We start from the raw sequence: 25,048 nt of genomic DNA on the forward strand, positions 1-25,048 counted from the left end.
TTTAATGGTGAAGAAATGGCTTTAAATCACTTGAATTTTCTCTTTTCAGTTCCATCAGAAATGTCGATACTATTAAAGGAACACTTCAACAGATGGTATTCTCTCGGTTCTTACTACATTTCAATAACAATAGTGGATCTACCAATTTCTGTGAGTAAATAATATACATTTTCAACTGTACCTGAACTAATTGTTCCTCTTATAACCTGGGTGCCTACAAACGAAGCGTGAAGCGTCATCTTGCGGGCCGGTATAGCGAGTGCTTAGGCATGACTAGTGCAACTTAGTCTTGCTCACTGTACTGGTCGTCTTGGCATTTGGACTCCACTTCTACTTACCATCAGGTGCCATGCCACAATGACACGTGATGGTAAGTGGAAGTGATAAGTGAATATATATAAAAATAGTCAAAACTTTTAGGCTTAGTAATATTCGTGTAATGTCATTAAATTATACATATAACAAATAAATATAATTATAGTGGTATTAATAGTTGCTCTCTTATAAATTTCAGATAGTATCCTGTGCCATATTCAGTGTGATCGTTTACCTGATGTCGTCTCAGCCGCTTGACATAGCGCGCTTCTCCATGTTCTTCGCCATATCAGTTTACACCGTGCTGGTCGCGCAGAGCTTCGGACTTATGGTCGGAGCAGTCTTCAATGTTGTTGTAAGAACATCTATTATTCATTAGGATTAGTTTTTATAGTTTATTCCAATCGAAGGAGGAATCAAGATAAATAAACCAATGTCTCATATTTAAGGACTTCATGTTAATAATTCTTCATAAATATATCTGAATTTTTATGCTTCAAAAGTTCTGTTAATAAATAACTTTTGGGGCGTTCAAAACGTCATAGATTATTCAAGCTCTCGAATTTTATTGCGTCAATTCGATATCAAATATTGTTTATTTTGCTTTTATTGTCTTATGGTAGAATAGTAGTAGTGGCTTAACTAGTTTGTTTCTTGACCGTAGGAATTCCTTTTTAAAATATATTTTTATAGTTGCTACATGTTGCTTAAACTAATAAGTACAATTTGAGTTTAATAGACCTATTTGCAAGTATGTGGAACAGGAATTGAAGATTGTTTCATGTTTTGACAAAAAATCAGAATATGACATGTATAAAAAATATTTTACAGAATGGAACATTCCTTGGGCCAACATTGTCCGTGCCAATGATGATGTTTGCCGGTTTCGGTGTCACATTACGAGACCTGCCGCCGTACCTGGCCTGGGGCTCCTACGTATCATATTTAAGATACGGATTGGAGGGCTACATTGGTGCAATTTATGGCCTGGATAGACCCACCTTGGAATGCAATGAAGCTAAATACTGTCACTACAGGTAAAATTCATAAAGATTATTATTTTACTGTCTATTATGTTACTAAACTTTTGATATTGACTTCAAACTAATTATGTACTATACTCGTAATACTTTGTAAGACTCACTCTGTTGAAAGCCAACTTACCATGATTTGCTAATTTAATGTATCTTTTGAATATTATATAATAACGACTATAGTGTACGCCTGATACTCTTGAACGCGTTCTTCTGTTAGTTAGTTCCTACAAAATTGCTGTGCTGAAATGATATTCATAAAAATTCTACCTGTTGATTAATTTCCAATGAAACTGCATCAGAAACTAAATCATCTTCGTTATTAATGGTTTTGTATAGTTGGTAAGTGAAAGAAATTGGTCCAAGACAACATTTAATTTCAAATATTTTTGTCAGGTATCCTCGCACGTTCCTGAAGGAAATCGCAATGTCGCCAAACATGTTCTGGTGGGACATCCTCGCCCTAACAGTGACGCTGCTCGTTTTAAGGACTGCTTCATTTTTCCTGCTCAAATGGAAACTCAGTGCTGTCCGATAAGAATTATCAGCATTCCTTACTTATAAATTACATAAATACAGATATGTTGAAAATATTTCAATAGCATTAGTATCGGATTTTACTGCTCAATTTATTTATTTTTAACTAATAGTAAATTCAACTAATCACCAGTTTCCGAAATAATGATGAACTCAGATATTTAGCTAAATACTGAACGTTCACTGCCTACTGTGGCAGTGGCGGCAATCGGCCAATAACGAATGGTAATTGGTCGAATAAATTAAAACTAGTTAATCTAACGTCGTCATCAATCATTACCAACGTTCCAGAAACTGGTGATAAGTTGAGATTTATCTAATGAGTTAGATTTATTAACATAATTATAAAAAAAATATTATTATCATAAAATGACTTATTTCTCGCCAAAAAATTACGAATATGTATGTAGCTACATCATTCCAAATGATTGAATATTTATGAAAGATAGTATTTATATCAACCGATGAAGCGGTTTTATGATTAGACAACTTTGATTACTTCGATTTTATCAACTTCAAATGGAATTTAAGTAAGGAAGTTAAACCATTGCTGTACTTATTTCAAAATAACGATCTCATAAAAAGCGAACGAAAAACTATCTTCCATTCATTCAATCACTTGCCAAATTATCTCGTTATATTTAATATAAAAAGGCAATATTTACTGTGCCGTTTATGAAACGAATTAACATTCATATTACTCGTCAAATTGATTTGATATAAAAATAAATTAATTATAATTGAAATTAATGTTTAGCTATATAATATTATTCTATCAATTTCATTTATGAAATAAAATGAGATTAATTGAGAAAGATATTATAACGAATATATTGCTCTGGTATGTTATGTAACAAAATATTTTTTAAATTATTATTCAAATGTACAAATAAATTCGGTTGAAATATAGGGTAGTGATTTTATCAATAAAGGTGTGATAATTTTTACTCTTAAAACAAATATAAGAGGTTATTTTTCTAAAAATACCGATATCAATATGCAAATAATATCGCTATTTATTTAAGCCATGAGTTCTGTGATAAATAGCAACGTTATATATCAACGTTATAAACAACGTTGCTAATGTTATATTGACGAAAACAACGTTATGAAAGTTAGCATTTTATACAATTCGTTCAAAATAACGTTATCATTTTATTAATCATAATAATATAATACTTAATCTATATATTTTTAATAAAACGAACGTATATTGATACTTTGTATTAGAACTGTTTATCAGTAATATTAGGTACTTGTTGAAGTTGCGTAATTTATAGGATGAAATATAATAAACATGTGTATCGTTTATTTTTTTAATTTGTAAATACTATTATCTAAAATAAACAAATTTGTATGTCGGGTTGAATGTTGTTAGGATTGAAGATTTAATTACTTGCATGTGGAATTATTTTAACTAATTATTTAGTGGCTTAATTTTATGTTAAACATTGCGAGATGCACTAGATAAATAACAATGGTGGCTCAAATTAGTAGAGACGCTGCATTACAATATAATAATGAAATCCCTCCCGATATTGTATAAAGTAGGAGTTAGGGGAATTTTATGTAATTATATTTGTGTCATAATTTTATAGCAGTTAGTGACTTTTAAAATATTATAAAGCTAACATTATAAGCGGTGTATCATTAAAAATAGTATAATTATAAATGGACTAACTTTGACGGGGGAACTTGTCGTAAATTAGAGTTCAATTACATTCTGTCTTGGGGAAATCGTAGAATTAATTACGAACTAAGACCAAAGATTTTTTGTCTAAATTTATATCGGTCCGTGATCATAAAATTCCTACAATAAGTACAATACGATGCATGAATTTTTGTTTATAACGTTTAATGATATTCGAATGATTATGATAATTTTTAATGATCCAATTGGCTTTTTTGAAATTTAAAATATTTTTTTTAGTTAAAAATTTTGTAAAATATTGTTACGCTTTAAAAAAAATGTTCATTTTATTATCTGTAAGAAAATTTTATAAGACTATTTAAGGTGAAGTGAATTATATATACGTAAAATGTCAGTACTGTTAACACCGCCATTATTATTTTTTCATTTTATTGATTTATTATATCTTTTGCCCAAAATAATTCCAGACAAGTTGAACTGTTGTTGTGTTCCTGAACATGCTTAAAAATATTGTCAAAAACACAAACATGCTCGGGTATAATGTATATGAGGGTAAATGATTATTTTTTCAATTAAATGTGTCTTTCATAGAAGATATAGCTTTCTTAAAGTGGAATATTTAAAGTAGCATTTTCAATCAGTTATACAGTTCAGTAGTACACTTTTACTGTTGAACGCATACGTCCTTACTATGTGTAATAAGTCATAAAGTAACTTTTAATGTTTAGTACATGTATAATATCTTCGATACAAGAAATTTTAGTCGAATGCTTTATAGAAATAGTTCTTACATTTCAATATTCTTAATGGAAATTTCATAAAAACTATGTATATGTAGCCTTGAATATAATTCATAAATAAGTTTAGGTATAAATGTAACCTAAGCAAGGAGTTCGCAGGGATTAATACGCCATACGGCCTTAGTCGTTTAGAAAACGAGGTAAATTTAGTTTTAAATAAATATTTACATGTCCATTTACTGGTGATAATTATATTAAGGTTTTTGTATGGAATGAAAATAAAAACATTTAAAATATTTTATTTTTAGTATTAATGATTTAAAATATCACTACAATTATACTAATTTGGATAAAGCCTGAGTAATTCAAAAAAAATTAAATCATCGTGGAGAAAATTTAATATTAAATATAAAAAAACACAGAGAAGAATTGGCTAGTTACTTATTACCAAAAAACGAAACACAGATTTTTTTTAAATGTTGTTAACAATGTTAACCCATTTCCCGTAGTTATTATTTCTGCAGTACCAATTTTAGTAATCAAAATTTGAAACCAATTTTTTATTGAAGCATTACTTTTAAAGCTATCTCACTAATTGCAACTTTTTTTAAAAGTAATCAGAATGTAAGTACGAATTATTTGAGTAGCTTCAGAGTTCCAACGAGGATAATTTTAATTTACCTGCTTTGTTTGTTGAACAAAACATATGCTTGATACAAAGCAGACGAGAATACTTTTTGGCTGCCATGTTTATAGTACTAAAATCCATTTTGATGCGGAAATCTATATTGATATTTTAACGTATTTAACCATGTCAGATACATGTGTGGAAACACCGACAACTTTTGGAGCATGGTCGTCGGATCTGCGAAGGCAAAGTAAGCCCAATAAGTCCGAATGAGGGGATGGACAACCGAAACTTCGGCGAACTTAGAATGAGTTCAGAAGTGGACAACGATTGCCCTTATAACGATAATGGTATACGTAATCTACACAAAAAGATTCAACTAAAGTAAGGTAATTTGATATACCCACAATTAGTATGAATTATTTTTCATATCACAATTTTTTATGTTGTTTCTTTTTTGTTTTTGTTTTGACTTTTATTTGTGCCCAGAAGGCACAGATTATTTCGCCAATGTTACGTGCGATTTAGAAGACACTATGGAGATTAGACAGTATGGTCGAGATAATAGGCTTAATTTAATTTTGAAGGCATAATATTGGACAGAACACAAACATTCAGCATTAATAGGGCGAGGAACTTTAGGAGGGAGAACGTCGTATACGGGATGCAGGAGTTTGGGGCAAGAAAACAGTATATGGGATTAGGGATTTTATGTTGTTTTAAATAAAAATACTTTATTATTGTTAACCGTACGTATATTTCAAGGCCATTTCATTTCACCAATACCCTCCTAAACATCAACTCTTTTATTCTTCACACAACAAATAGTAGTTTAAGTCTGTTAAGGATTTTCGTAAATACTATTCTATTAAATAAATTGAAATCCAAAAGTCTTCAACAGGTCAATTATTTAGGTATTTTCTCGTTCGCACAAACACTCTTTGGAATCAGCTTCCGCCGGCGATTTTCTAGAACCGATACGGCTTAGGTACCTTCAACAAATGGTAGGCTTTTCGTGTAGGTTCTCATTTTTTTAATGTCTGACTTTCATAACTACCAATACCGAAAAGTGACTACTGTTCGTTTATCAACAAAAAATCAATATAGGTACTTCCCAAACAAGTCGTTTAAAGTTGTTGTGATGAGTGAGTTAATTATCATTAACTCTTATACACGTACAAATAATGTACATTTTGTTGTTATAATAAAATATACGTATTCGATTTTCGACATTGATCCACCAAGACATCACTGAAAGTGTCATTAACCGATAACATTGCCCTTGCGTATATTTCTGAACCCTATTATTTTTTTGTATTATGAGATATTCTTATAACAATGTATGAATTAAATTTAGATATTTTGTTTACAATAAATTTCTATAACTTACATAAAAATATAATTTTGCTATAATATAAAATTGTGTAATATCCATAGGATAAAGGCATTTTAAATTGCATACAATAACAAATATTTAAATTATATTTAATTTAATAGCTTATTATATACTTATAAAAATGTCGCACAACTATATAAAAGTACATAATTATTTTTTTGTATGATTTTCAATAACAATAATGATAGCCGACGGATAATCACATTATTTTTTGGAACATTTGCAATTTAAGCTTAGAAATTATATAATACATAAATATCAAAATTATACTACTGTTAAGACCTTTATAAAAATACCCGTGACCGCCGTTTCACCCGCAGTTTTCATCACACATACACGATACATACTATGAGTATAGTATATCTTAAATAAATACCATTGTTTGTATTTCCCTTATTAGTTAATAATTATGTATTAACTTGCTCTTTGCGATCTTTACGAGATTAGGCTTTAGCCTTTTTTAATACATAGGCTCACATTGACTTGGCTCCTTCCGTACCGATAAATAAAAACAAAATATAAATTCTTAAAAAATAATAATAAACAAAATAGAAATAACGATTTTTTCAAGTAAAAGATCTCCATAAACTTAGAGTTACTATATAATACATTTTACACATTCTAATTAAAATATATATTATGAGGTTATTTTGTTCAGCGATTATCTTTGGAGCGATCTCATAGAAACCTTTGCAAAAAAATGTAAAACAGTTTCTGAGATAAGCGAGTTTGAATAAACAAACCATCAATTTTATATATTAGTATATACAAATTAAGTAGACATCATCATCATATATCATTCGAATCCTCCCATTATCAATTAAGTTTACTTTTTTGTAGAGTGTTTTTGTTTTTATCTTCATACGTTTTACCCCAAATTAGTTCGACAATATACCACTGAAGAAAATGGAAGAACATATATACAGTTATTGTGATAGCCACGAACATTATCACCTCTAACCAGCCGAAAAGTATAAACAAGCTGTACACTGGTTCACCGTTGAATTGACTGATTAAGAGTCTGTAAGGAAAGAAAAAGAAAATTTAGTATACCAGATTTAGATACAAGAATTTCTAAATAATAAAACAAAACAGTTGAATTGTTTTAATTAAACTGATTACTAGATTACTAGAGATTCCCAGAGATAGTTAATGAGTAAATTATTAAATAGGCTATTTCTGTAAACAAAGCGGCACTGACAGATGTCTTCGGGCATAGACAAAGTCACGAAGCATAGGGATAGCTTCGGAACTTGCGGATGCGATATTCGATACTTCATCGCTTCCGCCTAATTAATTGGCCGAATGCGCTTGATCTGGACCCCAATAAATTAATTTGTTATCAACATAAAACATGAGCAAATCACCTAGCCTCTTCTCTAGCCATTATACGTTATATTCAAACCATATACAAAACCTAAAATAAATTTAGAGTATCCAATATTGCACCGTAGATAAGATTCATTGATACGAAAAAATAACAATTCTAGTTAATGCCAAACTAAAGCCTAAATAGTTCAACCCTACTCACATACCACGTCTGAATATACCAAGTCTGAATCAACAGACCGAATGACCAATTGACGTTTGATTAATGCATGTATCCTTATATGTACATACCTTTATGGACACATATGTACACACCTTTATGTACGTATGTGGAAGTGTTAAACAGTTCGTTCTCAGCGTCTAATTTTAAGTATCATTCAAGTTACTATACTTTACCCGAGTACGATTCTTACAAGCACTTTTAAGTAATAATGCTAAGTGATCTCTGCTAAACATTGACACAGATCGATTCACTAATTAATCATTCGAATAATATTGAAGTAACACAGTACAATGCGTAAAAATAAAAGACATAAACTTACACACAACCATATACAGAGCAGAAAGCCAGCATCAGCGCTAGGCCAGGTATCACGTTAGTTGGTCTTCTCCGAGGAAGCAGAAGAATGTCCATTAAAACCGCGACCCCTGACACGGTGTGCAGCGTGTGCTGAGCCCAATATGGCAGATACTTAAATACGGCCATGGGAGCTATTAATTCTGGGTCCTTCATCCACAGAGTCCAGAAAGAAAAATCGGCATACTAAAAATTAATTGACCAAAATTAATTTTATTAAGTAGGGTCGCTCTTATATATAAGCACTTTTGAGTTGTATGACATAACGAAATTAAACTATTAAAATTAGCAACCTAGATTCTGCCTTAAGCAATCAAACAAAACTACTTATTTATTAATGTTTCGTATTCGTACATCATAAACTTAGTAATCAAAATCAAAATATACTTCATTGAAGTAGGCTTTTACTAACACTTTTGGATCGTCATTTAACAAGTATATTAAGTGAAGCTACCACCAGTTCGGAATGTAGATTCTACCGAGAAGAACCGACCAGAAACTAAGAAACAATTTTTAATAATTAATATTATTATCCTTACCATCGTAGTTGGAAATATAATACTTGTCATAAAATAATCTCGAAACTTTCTCAAACGTTTTAGGCGTTTCGTACCCCATTCCCCACGCTTCTCCTTCAAATCGCAATAGAAAGCTATTGGGAAGTAAGTCAGCATCATCAACTGAAAAAGATAAAAATCAACTTTAGAAAATAATTAAATAAAAAATAATACATAAATAATCCTGTTCCTTTGATGATGTAACAATTTTCAAGATTTTATGGTAATAAACCAATAAATTTAAGTAGTTTTCTTCTTATCTTGGTGATATGGATATATGGTCCGTCGGGGTAGAGTACCACCCGCTCATCAGATATTATTAGGCCAAACACCAATACTTAGTTTTGCTGAGATTTTGTTTGAAGTGGCAACCTTGAAAGCTAAAGTGTTATTATGTCTATAGTTTGCACTGGCGATGCATTAGCTATTTAACAAATGATTAGATAATATTTAAACAGTTAACATTAGGTACATCTTGCTCGTCCGCTTACACATATAAAAAAACACAATATTAAAAGTCGTAGTGTAGACCGGCAGATTATTTATATAAAATATTAATAAGGAAATCGTATTTTTTTAATCTTTGACAAAGTCAATCAGTTGACATTATACATTCGCTGACGTCACAATATAAGACAATGTCAGACCGTAAGCAGTGACAATGGCTCTTGTAATTGTCAAAAAATACGTGACGGAACACCTAGGTTCAAATCGAAGCAGTATAATTTATAGGATTAATTAGTATTCTAACTGTGTTGGGAGGACAAGTTGTGGCGACCAAGGTTGTAATTGTTGACTTTGAATTTATTATATTCTATTGGTTGTTACTATTGATCTAAACAAAACAAAAATGATTCATATACTATGCACTCAGTACTTGTAACTTAACTTGCAACTTATTTAAAAATTATAATAATGGAATATAAGATTATTTTTAAAGATAATTAATAATTAAGATAATTAATTGTATTATACATAGTGATTTTAAACTCAAAGAAGCACTTCAATTTCGAGACCAATTAATATACGAAATAAAACTGGAAGTCTTCCGTAAGCACTTGGGGTTCCAAGCTTTCGGCAATAATTACTAGGATCGATGATCTTGTCTATTTATAATACAATTTTATTATGAAATCCGTTCATAATGATGTGAAATATATGTTAAGGTTTTTGAAATTAAAAGATTGATTTTGGTTACATAAAAATATTTTTGACTATGAATGAATTGAATGTTAAAAAAATGTTGTCAATACTTTTTTGTCATTCGCTTACCTTTATCATTTATTTGGATATACGAAAACCGCATGTTAATTATTTATAAGGCTTGAAAATACTATTATTGCTAAGATTTATTAGTATCCAATTACACGTTTAATTAGTTGTTAAACAAAAAAAAACTTTGAAATAATCGAAGCGGTTAGGCCCCTGATTCCATGTAGTTGTAATTTAATTTGTGTTTACAAGTCATCTCATCTTCGACAGTGAAGTAAAAGGTGAGGAAACCTGCATTTCAATGAAATCTGCCTCACGTGTATCCACCAACCGACATTGAAGCAGCGTGGTGGAATTAGCATTAAACCTTCTCATCCAAGGGGAAGGAGGCCCTAGCCCAGCAATGCGATATATTTACATGCTGTTACTCTATCACGAGTTAATTTGTTGAGACTCTACTAACTCAGAAACCGCTTAATTCTCTCAAAGCGGTCATTTAAACTAAAAATATGAATACAATTAAAATTTTCAATCCTAAATCTAATTCGCTATATCCATTCAATAACGTGAGCATATAATAATAAAAAGAAACGTGTATATGATAATTAGTTATCAAGTTCATATTATTTTTTTATTTTAAAGGGATTATTGTATGACTTGATAATGTATGTCATTTATATATAAATAAATGTTTAAGGTTATCATCGTATTAAAGCGATAATACACATATACAGATATAAGTTACATAATATATTTTAATCAAATCGTTTTATGATGAATATTATAATTTTTTTATGATATTTTTTTTCTATTTTTTTTATTCTAAATAAATCTTCAGGAGTAGCAAAGTAACATATGTAAGTAACAACACTAACACCGGCTCAAAATATAACAATAACTAAAACTACGTTATATAATCGTAAATCGACTTCTAAGTAGTCTAGAATTTTTATTTTATTTTACTACTACTTAAGAGTACTCTAAAAATTATGTTGCATACGCATTTATTTGTTAGTTATCATTACTTGTTAGTGCATATATATTTGTTTTAAAATAGTGTTTTGTTAGAAGTCGGCTTTTCTTATTGTTAAAATTTTTATTTATTCACTTAACATAAACTGTCAATAAAAATAAACCCCATACGTAATTACCAAAGCTAAATCATGGAATCTGCGTATACGACATGTGGAAAAGGGACTGTAATGATTGAATATAATCACGTTCCTATACTACATAATAAACGAATCGACTTATTTACGAAAATTATGCCTTTTAAGTAAGTTTTAATTTATAAAGTAATTTAAAGACAAAATATGTCGAATGCACTCATTTCATATTCAGAAGCGAACAAATTTTTGAAAAATAATTCGTTACATAGTGTTAGAGAGTACGCTCCCATACGGTGTTATGTCATTTGATTCTATATAAATAATTATGACATTATGATAACATATTATGATTATAACAGAAACTATTGAATTTATTATATACAAATATTATTATTGTAAGTAATTGATCAATAAAATTTGTACAATTGTAATTAATACTATTCTATATGGCATTTATTACTGGCATATAACACAATTTCTTTTTTTTTAAGTAATTTAGCTGTCATGAAAAAAGCAATTGGTTGGTTGCGGAGCATTGTAACAAAAGATAAATAGTTTGGAACATTATTGTAAAACGTAATTTAATTTTGCCATCAGTAACTACCAAAATTACAAAAGCTTTGTTAATAATACTTACATTAAACCAGCATGTAATTAATTTCCACCGTACACGTGAGTAAACACTGACTCTTGGGTCCTCATCCTGTGACATGTCAATCGGTATGATCATGATAACAGCGAACACGAGATGCGATATAGCAGCACCATAGTAACACAGGCGAACATTTAATAATAAGTCACTGCTTCTTATCATTTTATTAGTTACTGTTTACTTTTCACTTTAAACTTGTACAATATCCAGCGCGTTGCCACCGCGGTACAGATTCGCACATAAAATGATTCCGTCCGTCCTTTACAAATCAATTTACATTCATCACTAGTTCAAGCAAGATGAGCATGTGTGTGTTAAGGAATACAATTACTTCCGAGTGTTTATTTAATTATATATTTTTGTCTTTGACAATGTTTAATAGCTTAAAATATGTATCTATTTTCTTATGATTCATAGTTGATATAGTTTATTACAATAAAGATTCCATTTATAATCTAAGCCCGGCCACGCACGACTGTAGCTCAGTCTGATATTAAATGAATAGGGCAGTAACTAAAAGCATTCTAGATTCAACGATCAATGATATCATTTAATTTAACACAAAATTGTGTGATGTTCTATATTTGACGTAGAATAAAAAAATTAAGTTTTTTTCAAATACAAAACGAATGCACTATTTTGTTAGTTTTTCCTCTTGATTTTTGCTCTACAAAGCACATTTACGTTAACTTGAAGTAACTTAAACTGATATTATTTTTAAAATTTAATCAAATGGTATGTATTAGCGGAAAGTATTTTACATTAAAATTACGCCCGTACTTATTGTGCCCGGAATTTTTAATGAAAATTTAAAAACACACGCGCTTTTTATTTACAATCTTGCGATATCAATTCGTGTTAAGCGATCGACTACTTTTCAAGCTTAATAGGCATTTAGACACTGAAAATTATGAATGTAGATTATTTCATGAGATTGTGATAATCAAGTGCCAGACACGTGTAGATTATGTTCGATTGTAAATTGCACCTCAATAATAACAGAGGACTCTCCAGAACTATACACAACCCAGTTAATTAGTTGCGAGAATACAGGATCTAGATATTGTAACCCATAAAGCACGAGTAAATTGTTATATGTTCAAAATATACAGAGACAAAGTATATAAAAAAATTAACCTATAATTCTCAATTCATCTTTTATTTTATAAATAAACTAGCTGACCCGGCAAACTTCGTACTGCCACAATCGAAATACTTAAATAGTCCAAATGTGTTGAGCAAACCATTGCATGCAGCGACACTGGTGATCTAACAGTAACAATAAATAACTGATACTAACATTAAAAGCGACACTATCAATATTTTTTTCTATATTTTCAATGACACAGGAATCATGAGGTTGTGTAATAAATTCCCATGTCGCTATACTTAAGTCCTTACAACATAAAGTTTGCAAAACCATTTATTGTAAACTGGCTATACCATAAGTTTTAATTTGAAACTCATTTGCAATACAAATCAATATAATTTCACTAAATACAACACAGATAAATAATATAGGTGGTCAAGTTTTATTATGGTGATGTTGCCTATAATATTTTGAAAATATTGTCTGGTTTATATTGCTCATAAATAGTCACGTTACAACAATTAGATACTTACATAAATTAAAATTTTAACAAAAAGAAAAATCGACTTCAAACAAAACAATATTTTAAAACAAACTAATATGCACTAAAAAGCAATAAATATAATTGCGTATGCAAAATATTTATTAGAGTCCTCCTAAGTAAAATAAAATGAAAAGCATTAGAGTACTCAAAGGTCGATTTACGATTATATTAATGTAGTTACAATTATTGTTATTGTTGTTGTTGTTATCGAGTCAGTATATTATCGTATAAAACCAAGCCAGCCAAGAGCTGATACCGAGTCCAAATATGACGATCTCCGTGGTCAAGTGGTGTGTATACCGGTTTTCATGGGTACGCCACTCCGCGGTCCCGGGTTCGATTCGATGTAGATTATCATTCGTTTTCTACGTTGTCTTGGATCTGGGTGCTTGTGGTACCGTATTTACTTCTGACTTTCCATAACACAGTGCTTTAGCTACTTACGTTGGGATCAGAGTAATGCATGTGATGTTGTCTCATATTTATTTATTTAATTGACCTTAGTAAAAAAACTTTGCAAAAGAGCTAATGTATGTCAAAATGCAGCAACGAACGTAAGCACATTAAAATTTTACTAAGGACAATAACCCACCTATCGCACTCTGAAGCTGTTTAGGAGTTGCATTGATTATCATATTCGACTATGACTTGTTGTTGTTGACTTGTATTACTTGAACACGTTACGGAAGGTAATTCAAATGTCCAAATAACCCATATAAGATTCCGCCGAGTATCGCTAACGTGTTCCTCAGAATTGAAGAGTTTCGTTACTTTGGATCCCATGCTCAGAATTCACCCCTTAACAGATAACAGTACCCTTGAAGTATATCTTTTCTACTAAAAAAAGAATCATCAAAATTGCTTGCGTGATTTTGAGTTATTTACCTATTTATTATCGCACATGCATAATGCAAATTTAAGACTTATAAATATATATGGATACCATCATCAGAATTGGATAATATTAAAATGGGACCACAGTTTCACTGCGTGTAATGGTTTAACATCTGCGTTTTTTTGCGACTGGAAGAAATTAGTAAATTCGAGAAATAGATGTAACGAACTCATATGTAGCTCACCGCATGGACCATGTACCATATTTTTAACAACAACGTGAAATAACTCTGGATCAAGAGTTTGATCTGGAGTTTCAGCTGATATAACGTTATCAATTTGATCCGGAGTTATTTTAAGGAACTGAATTAATACATTTGCATTAGGGAATCCCCTCTTTTGCTATTTAGTGGAGTACATACGGCACCTCTCCAAATATACATAATTTTACAATTAAATCTATAAGTGCTTTCAATTTTTGCCGAAAAACACGTTCTGTTATTTCATGACGATCAGTTGTCGACTGTTCTTCAAATAAATTGTTTTTAATATCATCCCACTGCGGATTACATGTAAATGTAATGAACAGATCCGATCGACCATTATACGATTATGTCGACCACATAAGAAATTGTGTCTTGTGCATATTCGTTCATATGCCTTGGGCAATCAATAAACGAAGATGGCAATATAGTCAATCGCCCGATGTCATTTAAATTAGCATCATTCGCTATCGCATCTTGCAAATGAATATATTCTTCGGATCTTAAGTTTGCTTTGTTAACGATTAAAATTAAGACGGTCAGTTTCTATTTTGGCATGCATGTCAACGATGTACTGATGATATAGTTTACCTTATCTCGAGATATAATTTTGTGCTAGTGGACGAACCATCAATCGATACGAATAAAAATTCATGGCACTAACTTTTTTCTGCATATTTAGAAACACACTGTACGTTTAAACGTTTTCTTTTTTGATAATAATAAATTGAAATTATATAGGTATTACCTATTGAAACTGGTAGATCAGTGTACTCATTTTTAATTAATACTTACTTTTATTTTGAGAGTACAATTCCCCGTCTAAAAAATCTCCATTAACAAAATGACCCGCCATTTATTGAATTCATTTGTTACAAAAAATGTGATAAATGAAGATCCACTCGACCGATTTTGTGCAAACTTCACATAAACCATCTACTAAATAGTCCGAACAACCCCTGAAAATTTGGTTAGGATAGGTGAGCCCGTTCTTGAGTTATAAAGTGACATCGAAAATGCCACTTATTTTTATACATATAAAATCGAAAAATTGGTGTAACGATGATGTAAATAATGCAAAATAAATTTTAAAACATCAACGTTTTATTGTCTAACATCGATAATCATAGAAAATCAATGATAATCCTCTAATAAATCTATTTCTAAGGAAAAACAATTTTGTTGTTTTTATTATATTCTTAGCATTTTTGACATACTTACTCACCTTCTAAACCTTCCCTGGACTTCCACAAATAATTCAAGACCAAATTTAGCCAAATCGGTCCAGCCGTTCTCGAGTTTTAGCGAGACTAACGCACAGCAATTCATTTTTATATATATAGATAAATATATCATAAATATTGGATAACATTCGCATACATTACTCTGATTCCAATGTAAGTAGTTAAAGCAGAAGTAACGACGGTGTCACAAACACCCAGACCTAAGACAACATAGAAAACTAATGAACTTTTTCTACATCGACTCAGCCAGGTATCGAACCCGGAACCTCGGAATGGCATACCCATGAAAACGCTCTACTCAACTACGGAGGTGGTCGAATGCATCGAAGGTGGTATGTATGCTATATTTTACATTAAAAGCATTCAGTATGCAGTTACAACAAGATAGTTTTCGATTAGAAAAAAGTGTCAGAATCGATATTTTTTTCACAGAAATTTTGACATAATATATTAATTATGAACCTCCAGTTTTTGTTTTTAATACAAAATATTTTATAATGTTAGATTGTTGAAATATCAATATGGGTATATGTTTGTATCTAATATATCAAAATTTCTACATATAAAATTAATTTTTTTAAATTGATAAATCGGTTAAACCATTGCTTATACTCATTCTAAAGGCATGATTTTTCAAAAACTTAAAGTTACTCTTTTTTACTTATAAATAGTTGTTACTAATATTTACATATATATCACCACCGAATGTAACCTATTGTTTACGATTTGACATTCGCATAAAGTCATAGCTTTGTTTTATTACTACATATTATGTTTATACAGATAACACATTACAATAATAATACTTTTTTGAGCAAATTCAGCAAGTTTAATGACCTTATGTAATGCCCTTTATTTACTCTCATTAATAGTTACGATATATTAAATTAACCTTGAACAGATTGTATCCGCTAAGGACAGTGAACGTAAAATATTTTGTTTGTTCGACACGATAAGAGCTATCAATAAACTTCCTTTGTCCAATGACTAAGTCTTGAAGCGTAAGACATTTATTGACGTTTCTTTGAAAAGTACTTGAAGTACTTTTAGTTATAGCGGCAACAAAGCCAATGAGAACCAACTCGAGTGAATACTACTTTTACAAATAAAATAACACGTCCTGACTTGTTAATATATAAATAGATACCAGAAGGAATTTTGGAATTTCTACCCCTGAGGGAATGAAGGTGACGGATCTTCATTAAATTTTTGAAGATAGAAGCATGAAACTTTATTTTTGGACTACTTATAAAAAATAAGTAGAGGCATATTTTTGTCTTTCTGAAAATTCTACGGCCAAGGGTAGAATTAGGAGTTAATATTTCGTGTATAGGTTAGTCCGGAAGTCGGTTATATTTATCCCATGAAACTTTATTTTTGGGCTACTGGTAGTGACGCCATAAAATAAAAATTGCGTGAAACTTAAAATGAAGTAAACTACAAAACATTTTGAATAAACAAACACATAGTTCGTACTTATTGTAAATTAACCAAGAACCCAATCTGCTCAATACGATCGTAGACCTAGAGCACTTTTTTTTCAATCGTAGTTAGGTATACCCGCAGCGCCGGAGGATGCTGCGTTTTGCAATTGCTGTATGATTATGAATGGCTGAGCTGAACTGAGCATAGTTGCATTGCATCATAACACGGATTGTCTTCTTGAATAAGCTATTTGACAATGCGAAAAATAAATTTTGAATTATTGTAATCAGTGTATGTTATGAGTTTAAAAATGGTTATTTACTAACGAAAGTTGAGAATAATACTTAATTTACTCAAAAAACCATAAATAAAAATGAATTTTTGAAACGTTTGTCACGTGACACAAAACGCTCCTAATTTGCCGGGCTTATGATGAAGTCACTTTCTTGTAAACTTTGCTTTTCTACTATATATACCACAGATTAAAATACAGGAAAGTGGCGTCACCGACCCTATTGCAGCGATATATTGTCCAAGTAGCGTTTTTGTGCGCTATTTAAATATGGAATTTTTAATATGATATTTTTCGGCAAATATGTACTAGAAATGAAAAACACAACTTTTCCTTAACTTCTATTTAATAATATAAAATGGATTTTAAAAACCAGTCAAATAGCCTATTAGAAGTATTAGATCATAACATTCCAAATATTCCGCGACTTTATGGTAGATACCATAAAATCGCGGAATATTGAATCGGAATATTGTCCTGAGATATCACAAATTTCCCGGTATCTATTTTTTTTATACGACCTACCTCTGATAATCAGATTGCCTGACAATCATAATGACTAGACTGTGTGATAAATAATGAAGTCTTGATAATAATTAATCCATTTGCCCGACATACATACTTATAAATAACCACTATGTCTGGGTATTCTAAATAAAGGACTCGTGTATCCTATCTAAACATATATATAATGAGTAAGTACTTTTAGACTTTAATCTTTTTCCTATGTATGCATGTATACATGTAACATATGTATATGATATATCACACTGTAGACTTACATTAAATGCACATGAAAACCACAAAATAATTGTATCCAATGCCATAAAATATATAAATTAGTTTCCCTTCCAATCATGTATATCCGTACACGGACGATTACTATATCATTATTAACTACAGAGAGGCGAGATAGCCCAGTGGTTAAAACGCATGCATCCTATCCGATAATTTCGGGTTCAAACCCAGGCAAGCACCGCTGAATATTCATGTGCTTAGTTCGTGATTATAATTAATCTCGAGCTCGGCGGTGAAGGGAAACAGTATGAGAAAACCTGCATGTGCCTAATTTCATAGAAATACTGCCACATGTGTATTCCACCAACTCGCATTGGAACAGCGTGGTAGAATATCTTCCATACCTTCAACTCAAAGGGAGAGGGGGCCTTAGCCCAGCAGTGGGAAATTTACAGGCTGTTGTTGTTGTTGTTGTATTAAATACAATAACAACAAATTAAATACATACAGAACACTTGCCGAACAATTGCCTTGAGAAGGAACTGCTCAACCTTGGGTAGATTAAATCAAATTAAATTAAATCACATCATCTTACTATGTACTATTATACTCGTATATTTAATATTATCTATAATGTGTTTTTGATTAATGATACAGAAGAGAAACCAATATGATCGATTCCTGTTGAAGACAAAATAATTATCTGAGAAACGTAAAAAAGTTTTTTTTTTTTCATTATTTTAATCATTTAGCTTGAACACCGTTTAGGTTTTAAGGACGGGACTATAGTGTTTGCTATTATTATAAACTATCAATTATAAAATTATCTCGTAGTATTTGGCGCCAAGTAATGTCGGATACAAGAAATATACATTGTTTTTCTGTAACAATTATTTAAAATGATATAATTTAATAATTAATATAAATTACAAGACGATAATGTTTATGTTCGTCAGTCAGCGTGCCTTGACGGACCCCGTATAAAAAAAATGTTTGGGCGCCCTTAGCAAGGGTAATTATTTCTCACAAAAGAAAAAAATAATTGCATAAAATTAAAATAAATATTTATCCATCATAATTATCTATATAACACTTTTTCCAAATTGTTTGTATTGTATTATTATGTAAACACTGCTCTACGACTGCGGTTTATCATGGTATCGTATGTACATCGATTGTTTATTGTGGGATTCTCCCGTTGAAGTAAATGACATTAAAGGGGAAACCTCACAGCCCGCGATAACCTATGTAGGGTGTTGCCAACTTTTTAACGCAAGCTTTACGCAGGAAAAAATAAAATCACATTTTCTTCACTTTTACATTTGTGAAATGCTTGCTTACGCACGGTGGATTCCAAAGGGAATTGACATGACATTTGTGTTCTGTAAGGAGAAAATTATTGAGCTGGATAATGATTGCTAATTAACTATGTGTTTTTGGGTCAGAAACGTTATTTTATGTAATTTTTTAAATAAATTTTATATAAATAGCAGATAAAGTATTTAAATTTTGGGTAACAGCATTTTTAAATTCGATCGTCGTAATTCGCAAATAGCCTTATTAATTCATAAATAGGCAATTATTTTCAGTAATAAGTCATAGAAACACACTCATCATTTTATTTAAATATTAATAGATTTTTATTTCCATATAAACTAATAGCATTTCCATCGAACATTAGGTAACTTTCTACATTTTATTACAAATATTTCATATTATTACAAATAAAATAAATGTATAATTAAAAAAAACGAAGTTCAAGTTCGAGTTCATCGAAAAATGGCGATTTGAATGTCAAAAACATAACAAACAAAGAAACAAATATGACAAAAACATAACTTTTAAGAAAAAATTACAAAAAATAATTGTAATGTTACATATGTACATTACCTCGTTCGTTTAAACAATATAGTTTGAATTTATGTATTTGCTATTCATACACTCACCATTCTGTACAATTCTAACCATTCGATGACGTTAGTTAATTGTGACACATTTTATTATTTTTTATTTAAACTAGCCGAATTCCATATTTCTTACAACACAAATTAAATACTTTTATAGAATTCACTCAAGTGATCGCAATCTTTATAATTCACTGTACCGAGTGATTCCCATTATTAAAAGCACATTTTCAAATTTGTATTTTTATTAATGTCCTACTTCCACACAATATATTATACCCATACAATCCATTGGAAATGGAGGAGACAGAAATATTCTTAAAGCTCTTTTTTCCTTAATGATCACCCATGATACAAAAGGAATTCCTGTGTTAAATAGCCTGTTAGATCCTCCGATGAAAGTTGTACGTTTTAAAATTAGTTTAAGTAGATGTTAAATCTCAAACTTTACACTATTCTTTACAATTTTCAATTATTTTCTTTCAAATAGAAAGTTTGTTCCTCTTGATCCTGACAATAATTAATTAATTGATAAAAAAAAAATAACGAAATGGTGTAGAAATATTTTTGGCAACGGTTTTATTTAGATAAAATTTTAAGGCAAAATATAACGAAATTGCAACTTGCTATTGAATAATATCAGGCGTACAATATGTAGTTAACTACATATATATAATTTTATACAATTAAATACTTAGCTTAATGGGTTTGAATTAGCCGCCTTTCTGTATTCTGTATTCATTTACGATGTAATTTCTAAAGGAAAAACAACACATAAGTTATTATTTATACACGTGCTGTTATTACAAAGCTTTCATATAAATGAGATTTGTAAAATAAACTTAATTACGTAATAGTAACGTCCAGATACGACAGCGTCTAACTTAAATCTGCCTCTATCTGATTCAAACGAGTAAAATCATGCTAATTAAATTATAATAAACTCCACATATTGAGCACGTTCCTATTGACCGCTATCTTTGTGGATCATGCACTGACCGATATTTATGTTCGTGTTTAAATACGTCAATCATTTATCTTAATTTATGTAATTCCTATTTTTATTATTGTTAGTTAATCTATGTGTTATCTCTCGTTGAATCAAAACATACAGAGATCAATACAAGTCTAATTTTGTCCTGTGATATCGCATAGCACGGCAACCAGTTGTTTTGCCTCTATTAGGTATATTACATACCTACTTTATGTTAGATCGTGTTGATTGGACATCATTCACACGTTTTTAAAAGTATAAAACTATTCGAATGTTATTTTAACATTGCTTTAATGTCTCTTGTATAAAAAATATTTGACATCAAAATTGTTAAAGTTATCGCTAACAAAGAAATGCCTTTATTAGATTCTAGTATAAAGTATCGGCTTCGCACGGATGCATTTTAATAATGAAGAAAATGAGAAGTGCGATCAGCAAGAAAATATGAAGTTGGACATTTAATGTTAACATAAATTTATATGATGTCGTTCATTTATCAGTCTTTACACAAGTAGGTCATAAACGAGAATATTAAAATTGTTTTTAGTCCAAGCCTTCAAGCTTATTTGAAAATTGAGCACTGAATTAGAATTTACATCGAATTATAGAGAAACGACCCTTTTTGCTGTTATCATGAATGTGCCTTAGAAGAAAGACGAATACTGTCGCGGATTTTCCTGTAGTACTTTTAAGCCCTACTACCTAGTATATTGTTTTGATGTATATCCTAAGGTTTAGCCGACTAATCGAACGATAACGATAACGAAAATTGAGACAACAATGGAGCTTATTCAACAAAAAGTCTTTCGAAGCCATTTGAATTGTATATCCAATTAATATATAAAACATCGCACTTTAACACTTTGTGTGATTAATACGCGGTAAGCGTCAGATAAAATTAGCTTTACTTTGTTATTCGTAAGACGGTCGACAAAATACGACGGCGCTGTGTCTCACTGACCCTTTTATCTAATGACATTTCAACTTAAGCGACTAACGTCAAATCGAATTAAAAATATATATTAGGAATACATAGAGCAGAACATAATTGACAATAAAAAAGAAAATCTTCCAAACGAAGCCTTCTTAGTGTTCATTGGTATCATTTCGCGCGATTGTAATGACAACAGGTTAATAAAATTACAAACTTCGTAAATTAATAATATGGTAATCAGCATATTCTTAAGATAGCTTTTACTAGGTACTTTCACAATGTACTTCCTTGGTGGTAAGACTTCGTGTGAACACAGCTGGGTAAGCATACATTTTATCGCCAATCAGCATTACTTAGTGTTATTGTGTTCGGGTTTAAAGGACGAGTGACCCAGTGTAACTACAGGCATATGTGACATAACATCACAATTCCTTTTGGAAATTGTATATGTATGTGTGGTGTCTACTTGTCATGAGATGAACCATTTGCCCTACTTTACCTATGCGATAAATATACATTAAAATAACTTGATATTTTTACCATAATTAGACTGACACATAATCATTTATTATAATATCGATTATGTATTTCAAAATCGTAACGCAAGGATTTTAAACAGATAAGTAACATTGAGTAGTAGGGGTATATTTAAATAACATTTAAATATTATTTAATTTCAATATGTTTGGATGTAGCTATACATTAATGTAGTTTTTTATTCATTAGCGATTGGAAACATATATTTTTATCAACCAAATTGAAAAAAAATGTAAGAGTAAAAATGTAGTGCAAAAAAATAATAACATAATATATTAATTATACAATGAAAACAAATGTAACCTCGACTAAATAAAAACGACCATCATATCCGTGAATCCGATCAATAGCTGTGTGGTTTACAGCAAAGTATGATAGTATTCATCTCAACCCGTGGACGGGTGCCATAAACGCCGGCTAAAGAAAAGTGCCTTGAGTGCATCCATCGATACCATTAGCACTAAAAATTTCAACAACCTTGTAGTGTCGAGATACAAATGCATTCTATTCATTCCAGTGTTATAGTGAATTTTGCTGTATTATACAACACACAACCCAATGAGTGACATAAGGACAAAAAATTATGAAGATATCTAAGTGGTCTACACAAAAAAGATTCAATAAAAATCAATGAACAATATTGAATATGACGATGCATACAAGTTATCGATTCCGCCGTAAATAGAACTCGCAGCTGACTAGCGAGTAAATTAATTGTTAATTATAAATCATATAAGAAACTTGTCCTTACATTAAGAGTAATATGAACTCATAATTTCTTAACCATATGCAGTTAGTTCTGATACAGTATTGAGTTCAGCGTCCCTTACTCGTTTCATTCGAAGTCAATTTTAAAAATTTTATCTGAGAATAAGCTCGAATATAAAAATCAACAAAGAAAATTAGATGGATTATTTTTTCACTTAGTGAACACATACAAAAAGAATTTCTAACCATCTCATTTGGTTCACCTTGGTAAGCTTACCCACTAAAACCATTGCGATGGGTATTCTCAGCACGAATCAGAGAGAGTGCGTAATCGTGTTGATATGACGTATCCAGAGCCACTCCCTTTCTGTCCTTCATTCATGACTCGGTAGAACTCGCCTTAGGGATTGAAGGCCTTTAACCCCCACCACCCCTAGCACACACACACTCACACATACACACACTAATCGTTAGGTGCAACTGCCAGATATATCAGTGCTGTCTTAAATGTCACATGCAAAGCTCTCACCTCACGCATCCATAGCCTCACGGGTAGAACCTTATTATTTAATCTCCCGGTATCAAGGCTGACATACGATATGTATTCATTTACCAATGAAAATATCCATCGTTCGTATACATTAATTTTGTTGTTGTACTTTTTGTAGAACTTAATAGTTGTGGTCACCGTTTCGTCATTTCAACTTGGATGTACCGCCGTATATAACGATTTCTTGGAAGCGGTAAACAGACTTATAAGTAACTATTTCAGTTGTAATAAGATTGTAAATGACCCCCAAGAGGTTACAACGTGACGTCCCCCCTTATCTCCTACAGATATCCACTCTTTCTCAATGTCTCACAAGATGCGAATTAATATGTTTTATTAAAAGAGAGAGAAAAGTGATATTATCAAAATATGTATTAAAAATAAATTGCACATATATTATGTATATTATTCGGTACATTATAAAGAAAGGTAATTTAGTTTGGTTATTTTGTCAGAATCACTGAAAAAACTATTAATCGTGAACGACATAATTCTTGTGCTTAATAATGCTGTTTGTCATGTACTAGTCGTATTCAATATTCAAACTTACATATTGTATTAAAAATATTTAAACTTACCCTACTTTCTACCACGAAAATATACGTAATTAATTCCTGTTAATTCTTTATATTTAGAAGCCATTTTTTTCGTTTTTTTTTTTTTGTTTTCTATTTTTTTATATAGTTTTGGGTGCATGCGTGTAATGTGCCTGTATTTTTAAATTAATGAAAAAGGTTTCAATATTTAAAAATGGTTTAAGGACTTAGGATTCATCAAGATGTTTTAAATGTAACAGCACAATAGATACAACATAAGGGAAAATGATATATTCTCGTTTTATTCTCGACATAAACTTGTTCTCTTATAAGTTTCGGAGTGTTACTCATCTTTTATTCCGTATGATAAACGATACTATTCTTTCTCGGCCGATTCCGAAAGATTCGTTACATACTAACTGGTTTATCTTCCCGCTTATATTCCCGGTAATATCATTACATCGATGACCAATACTGAGGAAAGATGTATCAACGAGCAGCGACTACACGTTTGAAAACCAGCCTCTAAGAAAACCCTATCTCCAAATAAAAGCCAAGTAAATTTTACCATATTTATAACCCCAAAGGGATATAGGTTAGCCTACCTAGATAAAACACTATTAAATAGATATCTACTCAATATAATGCGGCCAAGCCCTAATTATACAACAGGAAAATCAAAGAATAAATAAATTCTAAAATAAATCGGTAAACAAAC

At 30.7% G+C, this 25,048-nt stretch overlaps 2 protein-coding genes across 3 annotated transcripts in view; one reads left to right on the forward strand and one right to left on the reverse strand.

Moving 5' to 3' along the window:
* Positions 1–4,573, forward strand: part of LOC124531695 (ATP-binding cassette sub-family G member 4) — a 34,011-nt gene extending 29,438 nt beyond the window's left edge. The window contains exons 8-11 of the mRNA XM_047106193.1: positions 50–150; positions 515–670; positions 1,147–1,352; positions 1,746–4,573. Of these exons, the coding sequence (XP_046962149.1) occupies positions 50–150; positions 515–670; positions 1,147–1,352; positions 1,746–1,887 (605 nt within the window). The 3' untranslated portion in view covers positions 1,888–4,573. The remainder of the gene's footprint in view (positions 1–49; positions 151–514; positions 671–1,146; positions 1,353–1,745) is intronic.
* A 2,215-nt stretch (positions 4,574–6,788) lies between these two features.
* On the reverse strand, positions 6,789–23,797 carry LOC124532099 (androgen-dependent TFPI-regulating protein-like). Of its 2 annotated transcripts, none has more exons than XM_047106781.1 (4): positions 23,774–23,797; positions 8,747–8,887; positions 8,173–8,393; positions 6,789–7,322 (listed from the first exon to the last, which is right to left on the reverse strand). In XM_047106781.1, exons 1-4 carry the CDS (start codon positions 23,780–23,782, stop codon positions 7,118–7,120), a joined length of 576 nt encoding a protein of 191 aa, XP_046962737.1. In that variant the 5' UTR covers positions 23,783–23,797; the 3' UTR covers positions 6,789–7,117. The 2 variants fall into 2 exon arrangements, with proteins under 2 accessions (XP_046962737.1, XP_046962736.1); XM_047106780.1 differs by lacking the exon at positions 23,774–23,797 and adding an exon at positions 11,723–12,854.
* Positions 23,798–25,048: the final 1,251 nt, after the last annotated feature.

This window comes from Vanessa cardui, chromosome 8 (genome assembly GCF_905220365.1).
Source record: "Vanessa cardui chromosome 8, ilVanCard2.1, whole genome shotgun sequence".
Lineage (NCBI taxonomy): Eukaryota > Metazoa > Arthropoda > Insecta > Lepidoptera > Nymphalidae > Vanessa > Vanessa cardui.

Bases quoted from the DNA above. Each gene is read 5' to 3' on its own strand.
- LOC124532099 (XM_047106780.1), bottom strand. From the start codon at position 11,899: ATGATAAGAAGCAGTGACTTATTATTAAATGTTCGCCTGTGTTACTAT. The intron at 8,394-8,746 runs GTAAGGATAATA...ATTAATTTTTAG, and splicing joins TTATATTTCCAACTACGATG to TATGCCGATTTTTCTTTCTG. The intron at 7,323-8,172 runs GTAAGTTTATGT...CTTTCCTTACAG, and splicing joins TGCTCTGTATATGGTTGTGT to ACTCTTAATCAGTCAATTCA.